At 41.8% G+C, this 10,805-nt stretch overlaps 1 protein-coding gene across 1 annotated transcript in view; it reads left to right on the top strand.

Moving 5' to 3' along the window:
• The first annotated feature begins 5,547 nt into the window (after positions 1–5,547).
• Positions 5,548–10,805, top strand: part of LOC103921311 (centromere protein J-like) — a 40,448-nt gene continuing 35,190 nt past the window's right edge. Inside the window, exons 1-4 of the mRNA XM_009329256.1 lie at positions 5,548–5,707; positions 7,541–7,615; positions 8,048–8,100; positions 8,332–8,428. Coding sequence (XP_009327531.1) covers positions 5,548–5,707; positions 7,541–7,615; positions 8,048–8,100; positions 8,332–8,428 — 385 coding nt within the window. The remainder of the gene's footprint in view (positions 5,708–7,540; positions 7,616–8,047; positions 8,101–8,331; positions 8,429–10,805) is intronic.

Raw genomic sequence — 10,805 nt, 5'->3', positions numbered from 1 at the left:
CTTATTTTGCATCTCTGCAGTGCTACCTGAGTTGGTCTTGCAGTAGACAGGAGAAGAAACCTAGGAATCTGTAATGTAAAGAGAGCTGACTGCTAAAACAGATGTTCTTTCTTCAGTGATTTTTGCTCTGCTCCAACAGTGTAGAGCACTCCTGAACAAGCCAAACAAGGCAGCTGTTTAAGGGATTCTTTCTTTTCTCATCTGATTTATCTCCCATTCCCTCTTCTTGCCCTAAATTCTCCAGGAGGAGCCACGAGCAGGGAAGCAGGGGTTGCCGCTTTGTCTTGGCTGGAAGAGCTGCTGGCCACATGGCACTGGTGGCCCTTTCTAGTCTGTTGTTTCATGTGCAGCCTTGCAGAGCTTCTGCTGTGTAATTCCCATCTGTTTAATATCCCAGGGTATCTAAAGAAAAAAGAGGGAGAGAAGAATTATTAAGATTCCTTTGAGTTGCATTTTCAGAATGTTGATCATATGTAACTTTAACAGGTACCTAAACCATCCTACATTTAACAGAGGTCTTTTTCTATATGACATGGTGTACAAATGAGAAAGAAAAAGAAAAAAAACAAACTGATTTGGAACTTTTCAACTGTGACAATAATTCTGCTGTAGTGAAACTTGAATGAGCAATATGCAAGGCAACAGAAATCTCTCCTGGGAAGTCTTTACAGAGGCCAAGATAAATTATATGCAGTTCAAACACCCTGGAGTATCCTAAATGGTAGATAGTAAATGAGCTGTGCTTAAATGACAGTAACTCATGTCAACTAGATTGTTATACCGAATTGTGGATACTGTTACTAAGGTGTTAGTAGTATACACTCAAAACTAGTAAACAAATCACACTAACAAGTTACTAATTCAGGAAGAGCAAGCCCTCACGTTATGCTGTTGCAGCTAGGTCCTGGGGGAAGTTATGAGCTCGGTCTGAAACTGCTTATCCAAAAAAATTAGGGGCAAGTACCAAAAAGCTGAGTATGGAGGTCACACTGCTGCTACATGTTTCCATGCTGCACTGCAGGCTGTTTGGGGCAGGCAGCTGCCCATGCTGCCAGCACCCGAGTGAAAAGGAAAGATTTAAAAAAAATAAAAAGAGAAAAATGAATCTATGCTCTACATTTTGGCTGCTTTTAAAGACTCTAGCTTGCTAATGAGGTGGCTGGCAGTGTCTTGCTGGGAGGAGACCTGGCATCCACTTGGAGAAAGAAGGGAAAGTGCTAGAAACGCCAATGTTAAGGTATGCAGACTTTGCAGAAAAATACTGCCGTGGCAGAGGCAGGCCAGGGTTCAGCCGAGCTGCTCGCAGCTGGGGGTGAGGAGCAGTGTCACTCCACCACACAGGACAGGCTTCAGCACTGCTCCTCTTGACTTCAGTGGCATGAATGATGCTCCAGTAGCAAATATTGAGACAACATGTGCGGAACTGGCCATAGATTAGAAATAATTTGCCGCTGTTTGATATCAGTGATCACAGCAATGAGTTTTATCAGTCGTCAAATAGTAGCTTTCAAATGCACTAGCCATTGTGGTCATAGGGAATAAGTAACAACAACAACAATACAAATAAATGGCTATGTTCCTCACCTTAAATAAATGTATGATTTCTTATTACATCATCAAACAATTGCATATTGCATAAGAAGAATAAATCCCAAAGTATAATGAAAAATAAGCAAATATAAACATATCACAAACCCATTAATAACTTAAAAAACCATGATCGCCCAATACACCTTCTAAATCTAAATGTATTTGTCAGCACATCTCTTACAACAAAAGACTTGAAGATTATAATTAAATCCTAAATATCACTAGGAACTATCTGGAAACTCCATTTTGTTTAGCCTGATACCAGTCTTGCTTTTCTCTTGAATCACTCGAGGTGCGAAGAGTTAGATATTGCTCTGGTATTACTGATAGCTCTGTTTTCCCCTATAAAATTTCTTGGCTAGTTAAGTATTTTTGGAAATTATTCGGTACTTTTAAAAGAAAAAATTTAATGGAATTTTGTGTTGATGTATGATGTTTTTCATTGTATTAGTTTAGACATGTCCCAAAGCATACAGAAGTTAATGGGAATTAATGCACAGACTTCATCCTTTTTATGTTATTATTGTTTTTTATGTTGCATGTTCATCTTTACAGAAGCCAAATATAACCCATGAAGCAGCTGCATACTTATTTGCATAAGCTGATTATAAAATAAAGTGTCATTTTGTTATGGGGTTGTACCATTCCCAGCAGAGAAGGATCAAGATCTGTGCCTGGGATTGTTAGGTATCAGAGCAGTGCAGATATAGAAAAATAAAAAATTCATCAGATTTTGGAGAATGCAGTGAGTGCAGGATAAGTCCAGCACTTCAATGCTTGTAGAATATTTTATATTCTGTGCTGCTTAAAAGAAAATTATCGCCGCTGATTTATGTCTCCTTGTTCTGTTTATCTCTATGCATCAAGTTTATGGCTCTTAATAATACGATTTAAAAAAGCAAAAGGAAAGTTTACAAATAATAACTTCTCATTGCTATTTCCAGTAGGGAGGCAGTCAGGGAACTGCTCCAGGGTTTAGGACAATTCTTCTCCCAAAGTCTTTCAGACAGTGCTATGGGAAGAGGGCTTCCCTGGGGTGCCCCCATCACTGACAGCTCTCGCAGGGCTGCGAGTCTGGCTCTGAGGCTTCAGCTGAGGTGTGCAGGCCTGAGCCACTATGGTTAACTTCCTAATGCTATTTTGGGGGACTTTATTAAAGCTGTCAGGGCTTTCAGTTAGATTTCTACTTGTTTTCAGGGGAATTTGTGAGGATTTAGCAGTGTTAAAGATCAGGTCACGTATGCAAAGCGATACTGACTTCATGCAAGCAGTGCTTTAAAATTACATGGGTGGAAGGCTCTGTGAAAGTGCAAAGTATTTTACTTATTTATTTTGTCTGATATTTATTAAGAGACTACCTGAGATAAAACACGTTAGTCTTTAGAATAGTTTTTAAATGAAAAAAATCTGCTAAAACAGAGAATCCCAACAAACACTTCACAAGACAATCGTCAGCCTGTACTGCGCTTCCTTGTTTGCTCCTGCCGGCTGCCAAGGTGCTCTGTGAAGGTATTTTTACCTCACAGGGAGTAGTTTTGACTGCTTTGGACATATTTACTGAGGAACTACCTTGTTGCCTGGAGAGGGGGAGGCTTCGTGTGGCTTTGATTGAGTGGTGCAGTCCAGGAAGAACCGCGGGGATCAGGGCTGTGGGTGAGAGCTTCTGTTTAGTCACTAATTCCCTGGCAATCCACAACAATGAGAACGCAAACATTGAAAAGGTTCATGATAGAGCAAGTTTTAGTGTTCAGTTTCTTATCCAAACTAAAGTCAGCTACCAGCCTAGGCAGTGTTGGTTTTTATAAACAAATTATTTCTTACCTATGAAACCTCATACATTAAGAATACACCCCCCCCCAACCTTTCTGAGATTACAGTATGTTAAACTGATGAAGAAGATCAACTATGATAGACAGTTATTGGAATTTCTTTTTATTTTTAATGGGACAAAAGCTGACACTGTCAAGTGAGTCACTCAGAGATCTCCTTATCAGTGTCAAGTTTGGAATATCTTTTCCTTGCTGATGATGTCAGGGAGGTTTCCTCACAAAATCCAGTTCTTCATAATTCCTCACCTGCTGTGCAGCGGGTGTGGTGCCTAAAGGGAAGTATGTGTTTGGAGACACTCTTGGCAAATGTCGCCTGTTTCCAGATCCCACCATTCTTAGCCTTCAGATTATATTTCCTTCATTTGTATTTTGGAAAAAGCATGACCAGGACATGGAGTCTCCATGCACCTGGTGCAAAATATGTCAGTGGGACAGGCCACCAATAGCCTTTGTATTGCCCCTTACTACTGAGAGTAACCTTCATGCTGGCAGCTGATAACTGCTCAGCATTTGAACTTTGTACCCTATGAATAGCTAAGTGATTTTTGTGGGTATGTCTTGTTTCCTAGGTTTAAAAAAAAAAGTTAAACAAAAAAACCCCAAACCAACCAACTTGCATATAGCATTATACTCAGAGAAGTCACTGGCAGGTTGGAACTTTTAGGTCCACTTGAGTTCGACCTGAAGTGGGGATCTGTAGGAGAAGCAAATTATCTTATCCTGTGCAATACCAGGATACAACCAGTACTGCTGTTGACAGCAGAGGAACGGGGAGACTCAGGGATTTAGTGTTCCCTCTTAGGCTTTGGAGGGAATTGCAATATAGGGTCATGGGCTCTACTCTTTTCTTTAGATGTGATTTCCTAGCCCATCCTTTCTGATCTGTCCCTATCCAGACCTCTGTCTTCACTACACCTGCTTCCTTCTTTTTTTGCACTCCTATTGAAGATCCATTCTGTAAGGTTCTTATTTCAGTGTACAAGCATCTGCCCAGACAGCCTGGACTTCTGTTGGTTTAGATTTGTAGATTTCTAAAATGTTTCCAGTGGAACTGTAGATTACTCAAAGGGAGTTTAAGCCTGCAAACAACATAATGTTTCCTAGCTACACATGATGGATCTGTCAAAGCAGGTATTGAAACTGGTAGGGTGTGTATACATCTTACGCAAACCACTTACATTAAAGTAGGAAGAAAGCATTGAATAATTTTCTTGCGAGCGAATGAAGTTCTTGGAGACTCCACGTTTTTCAAGGAGTGCAAATAAACTACCTTCAAATCCTCCCATAGCAGGCAAGATGGGGGAGCTCACTAGCTTCAGCTGCTGAAATATACCCCCCCGCCCCCATTTTTTAAGGTAAGTAGCAAATGCCTGGCCCCTGCCTCGGAAGGACTGGAGCCAAGTGCCTAAAGAGGGGAAAGAGAATGTTTGTGTTGTGCAGCTGCCTCAGCCATACAGGTCTCAGGGAGAACAGATGCAAGCTGTAGCAGTGTTATTCTATCTTTTTGAAATAAACATTATTCTGAGCTACTTAAACATCAGGTGGTTTTCTAGTGATTTTTTGTTTGTTTTTTTTTTTAACATGCCATTTGTTTTCTCTTGTTTCTTCCTGTTATCTCCATTCCCTACTTTCGGCAGTCATCTTTGGACATTGAGCACATTCTCTGAACTTAAAGGCTGAAGATTTAGCTGAAAGACAAGGTCAGGACACTTTGGCAAATGCTTCTAGTGGTGAATGGGTTTTGTTTTTTATTGTAATAGAGTCTTACATCTGTTCCTGTTTGTCTGAGACTTTAGGATTTAACAGTGAGAGAGCAGACAGTACATCTAAGCCATTTTAGCGGGCGGAAATATTGGGATTTTATAGGTTTTTTTTCTATTGCATGTATTCCAACAGTATTTTTAATATATATATGTATATTTATATATACTTTTATATATGTAAAAAAACATATAAAAATATAGATATGTTTTACAGTTTCTGAAGTCAGAAGATATTCTACATTTAGCCTGGGCTAAAAGAAAAATCTCTTGGATGAAAAAAAAAAAAGAAAGAAGACAAACCACAGGATTTACTATGTCAGTATGACGCATTTGTTCATGGTGGTTTTTTACTGCACATCCCTAACATGGATTTCAGAAAGCAGGGCATGGAAGCAGATGCTTTTAAGGAGGAAGGCTATATGTCACAGCAGACTGCCAGTGATCTGGCAAGCATGGTACCATCTTCCAATATAACAATTGAGAAGGTCATGCCTTCTTTATCCCTGGGTTGGGTTGACAATACGAGTGAGTCCTCCAGCAAGCAGTGTCCACTTTTGTACACTTCAGAAGCCAGCGGTATGATGGGCAACAGTAATGCCTCAACAGATAACTTGGGCCACAATCAAGCTTTTCAGCATGCAAGGCAATTATATTATTTGGCCAGCTCTGATGTTTTTCCTCAAAAGTTGGCTTCCAGTGTAACCCAGGCTGGAATTCATGATGCAAGTGACACCTTGGAAATGTTCACTCCTCCTCTGCTCCCCGCCTCAGGGCCTGGGATGAACCATTGTGCTCCCACCTACAAAAACACGGAACAGGTTAGTTTTCTTTAAATAATCACTGACTTTATAACTGCATATTGTATATTTCTGATAGTTGCACCGCCTCTTCAGGAAGAAAGGGCCAGTAACTTTTGTGTCTGTCTACAGGTAGGAAGCTTTGCTGGCAAGCACTGGGAAAAACATCATAACCCTGTGTCTGATGCTGTTGCTCTAATGCATCCAGGCAATAAAGTGCTTTTCCCAAGAGGCAATTAATCAATTTTTCTCATGTTCCTCTTGTTCAATAGTTATCGCTATCTCCCTCCCTCTGGTGAAAAAGATTGCATGTTCTGACTCCACGTACTCATGTGTGTAATGGTTGTGGGGCGTGTTTATGTTCTTATTTCCGTATGACTTTCCATCAGTCCTTTTCTCATGCTCCATCTCTTTTTTTATCTTTTTTCCTTTTCTGACTTTTGCCTCTTCTTCTTAGTTTTGACAAAGAAGTGATGGACAGGAGTAACTCCACAGTATCTCTTCCACTGAGTGCTCTATGTGCTTCTCATAGCATAGTAAACAATACAGTGCCTTAGTTGCAGATTTTAAAGAAACTCTTATGTTTCCAATACAGTTGAATTTATTATTTAGGATGTGTCTATGTTGGCACTTTCTCCACTGGAAGTCTATCATAATTTTAACATTTTTTGATGATGTCAAAATCAGAAGTACCTGTGCTAACAAGGTTGCATTGTCTGCCTCTTGCCCTTAGCACACCTCACCTCAGGGCTTCTTTTCTTGACACAGGTGTTGGCACCACCTCTGCACAACAGACAAGTGCTGGGAAAAGTGTTGTTCTTCAGTCACATGTCAGGAGATTTGCAGCTGAGCTGTGCCAGTGCAGTGGCTCCTTGATCATCTAAATTTCCTGTGGCTGAGGACTGCTAAGTGTGTTGTTGAGCCTGCCCTGGGATCCAGTTCCCCACTGCCCTTCTCAAGGGGATACTTAAGATCCAGTCAGGAGTCCTCACCACCTTCAGCTCTCAGTCTAATGAAGATTTTAGTAGTTTACATATAGGGATAGGAAACATTATTCCTTGGTTGTTGGGAAAGTATTCATGTAGGTAAGGCTGCAGTTGAAGAAGTCCCAGGAGTCTGCTACTTCTTTTCTTGGATGACATAAACCAGATCATTAAGCTTAATGACCAGAATGTATCCTGTGATATCCTAAACTGTCAACAGCTGGTTATAAAATCTGATACTGAGTCTTGGGCATTCTTTGTTCTTTGGTGGCTTCTGGCATTTGACTGTGTGAATTACTTGAAATGTTCTCAAAGATTCTGGTAAAGAAAAAGAGAACTTGGGGTTTGCTTTGTTACATGGTGCTTCTCAAGTGATACCAGACAGAGGGGCAGTAGAGTGAAAATGATGCTTCCAGGCAGACTTCTGGGAAGCTCCAGGCACAGCAACAACATAAGGTTGTCTTTACACTGTAAGTTTTAGTTCTGGAACAGATCTGGCACTTCACAATAAATAAAAAAGAAAAAGAGAAAAAAAAGACCTGTCTCTTGCACTACCGATCTCTGGTTGTTCTTCCCAGTGGACAGGACAGGAGAAACAGATGAGTGGGAGAAGGAGTCAAATAAACATAAACTGGGAAACTCAGAAGGCCAAGGCAAGTTGCATAGGTGTGTACCTGCAGGGAGGCAAGGGGGAGTGCCTGGCCTGCAGAAGAACTGAGGAACTAGTGGCAGCAATTTAGTCAGAGGCAGAGTCAGTCCTTTCTCCATGTTAGTGAAGATTTCTGTGGAGGCAAAGACTGGACTTATTCTTCTATCCTTCCATCCCTAATTTCAGACCATGCTCATATTTCCTCCTAATTGCATCTGTGCTCTGTGGATATTGACTTTTGAAAGCTGCTTTTCATCGACGATACTGGTGATTTCCATTTATCAGATAGTTCAACAAACAATGAAAAGTTGGACCCTGGCACATTTTGAAGTTTTACAGTGAAGCCTGACCTGAGGGTATCATCTGCTCTGATGCTGTTCTAACACCTTCTTGGTGCGAAACATGGATGGACACTTCTCTCCCTTTTGTGCTTTAGCTTCTGTGGGAGGGAAATCCCAGCACATAGACCAGAAAAAAACTGTGGCGGATGTAAGGCTGAGTAGCAAAACCTGGCAAGGCACATACTGCCTGCACAGTATTAGTGTACCCTTTGAGTTGTAAAATGGCAAAAGAGTTTTAAATACAAATGTCAACATTCTTTATTAAAAGTGATACACACTTTAAGAAATACCTACCCCCAAAGTCCAGATATGGTGATTCTGTCTGATTTAAAACCATCCAGAAATGTAGTTTGATACTGTATCTTCATGACATTTTCAGACTCCAGGGAAGCAGGACCAGGTGATGAGGCAGCAGATGGAGCAGCTGCAAAGGCTGGTGGCTGAACAGCAGAAAATCATTGCACTTTACAACCCAGGTACTCAGGGAATCCCTCCTGATGCTGTGGCACCCTCACCTGCTGATGCTTGCACTCCAGCAGTGAAATGTAGTAGTTCCTTAGAGAAAGAGAAGGTTTGACAGTTGCTTTTAGTGGCTGAGGGCTCTTCCTCTGGCAGTTGGGCTAAAACATTCATTTCTTTACACATATTACACACAAGCTGTAACACTCAGAAAACACTTCTTTCCAATTTCGTATATTAAAATTCCAGGAGAACCATGAGGAGGAGTTGTCCTTTATGTTTAATAACAAACTTCCTGCACAGACTTCTCTTGAAGTATAGATTTGAATGGTACTGTAGAAAATTATAGTATAGTGGTGAGCATTACAGAAAAGCCGAAATATCTTTTTTTTCTGTACATATATATGAAAGTTACAGCTTTTATGTAGAAAAAAAGCAAGAGGAAGAAAGTCAACACACCAGGCTTCTGTTAATAGACTCTTACCTTTAATAGTACAGCCTGTTCCTCACAGCATGATACAACTCCTTGAACAGCTTCATTTCACCAGTGGTATTGCCAGAAAACGCCATCTGCTCAGCAAGTAGAAAAAGAGGAGCCCCCCCCACCTTCCCACCCTGTCCACCGTAGTAGCACCTTCTCCTCAGCATGTGACCCCATGGTGAAAGAAGAATTCAGCAAAATCATGTAGACTTGTGACAGCATTGGCCTGGCTTTAGCAGGGCTGTTTGTGCATAACATCAGGCAGGGAGCACCCATAAGGGCATAGGAAGGCCAGGTGATCCTTGGATTGCTGCTGCTCCTCAGATAACCTACTGGGGAGGCAGCTTCACCTAACCCATGTGGTAGGAGCCTAAGCAGCCTAAGGCATCCCCTGCCTCCATCTGTGCATTGATCTGGCATCAGTTTTCTCAGTTTAATTTCAAGCTTCTTTGCCCAGTTGAGGAGCTACAAGAGTCTCAGTCTGCTAGGATCTCAGAGGACAGTTAGGAGAACTAGGTGATGGCACCTTGCATGCTAGACTTCAGTGTAGCCTGGTGGGGTCTTACAAATAGCTTTTTAGAGCTGAAAAGCTACATTTTTTTCAAAACTTTCTTCCTATGTTCTAACCATACATAGTGTGAGGAAGTCCTCTCAGTTAAAGACAGCCATGTCTTTTGCTGTCCCTCCATGCATGTACAAAAATACTTCATAGCATACCTAGTCTGACCAGTTGGTCACTCAAAACAATAGGCATTACTTTAGGCAGAGTTAATGATAATAATAAAACCACCAAGAATTTATGGTCTCTTACCTTCCCCCCGCCCCCCGCCCTGGAAACTCTGGGAGTTGGCACTTGTTGGTTGGCTTTAGGGAAACATGACCTTACGTTATTGTTGCCATAAAAGAAATTGAAATTTTTGCAAGTTTCATCTACCTCGCTAATGTATATAATAGCAGTTATTAGCCAACAAATAAAAGGGTTTAGAAAAGTGAAATTAAACAGCATTGGCCAGGAAAATGCTTGCAGGCTTTTAACTTCCCTCTACTCCCAGTGTAACAAAAATGGAAGAAAATAAAAAACCCCAGTCTTTTAACCCTGTGTATGTGCATGCATTATTAGATCTGTATAAATATGGTCTCTGCTGGCTTCAAGTGTCAGTGTCTTTTAAGAGGATCTGAGCTCCGGGGCTTTGCTTCATTCCTTCTCAGCCACATGGGGTCAGAGAAACTTCTGTAGGAATGACAAAAGTTTGGGCGGGACAAAAAACGGACAACGGGATCCAATGGACTGTTGGGGTGCAGCAGATACTGACATTGAACATGTTAACAGCAACAGACCATCTAAGGCACCTGAAGGTGCACAAGTCCATGGGACCTGATGAGATCCATCCGTGGGTCCTGAAGGAACTGGCGGATGAAGTTGCTAAGCCACTACCCATCGTATTGGAGAAGTCATGGCAGTCTGGTGAAGTTCCCACTGACTGGAAAAGAAGGGAAAAAAGGAAGACCCGGGGAACTACAGGCCAGTCAGTCTCACCTCTGTGCCTGGGAAGATCATGGAACAGATCCTCCTGGAAGCTATGCTAAGGCACATGGAGGACAGGGAGGTGATTCGAGACAGCCAGCATGGCTTCACCAAGGGCAAGTCCTGCCTGACCAACCTAGTGGCCTTCTATGATGGAGTGACTACATCAGTGGACACGGGAAGGGCTGCAGATGTCATCTATCTGGACCTCTGTAAGGCCTTTGACACGGTCCCCCACAACAACCTTCTCTCTGAACTGGAGAGGTAGGGATTTGATGGGTGGACTGTCTGGTGGGTGAAGAATTGGTTAGATGGTCACATCCAGAGGGTAGTGGTCAATGGCTCAATGTCCAGATGGAGATTGGTGACGAGTGGCATCCCACAGGGG

Source organism: Pygoscelis adeliae, unplaced genomic scaffold (genome assembly GCF_000699105.1).
Source record: "Pygoscelis adeliae isolate BGI_AS28 unplaced genomic scaffold, ASM69910v1 Scaffold77, whole genome shotgun sequence".
NCBI classification, from domain to species: Eukaryota; Metazoa; Chordata; class Aves; order Sphenisciformes; family Spheniscidae; genus Pygoscelis; species Pygoscelis adeliae.
This window is presented reverse-complemented; position numbering and strand designations above follow the sequence as displayed.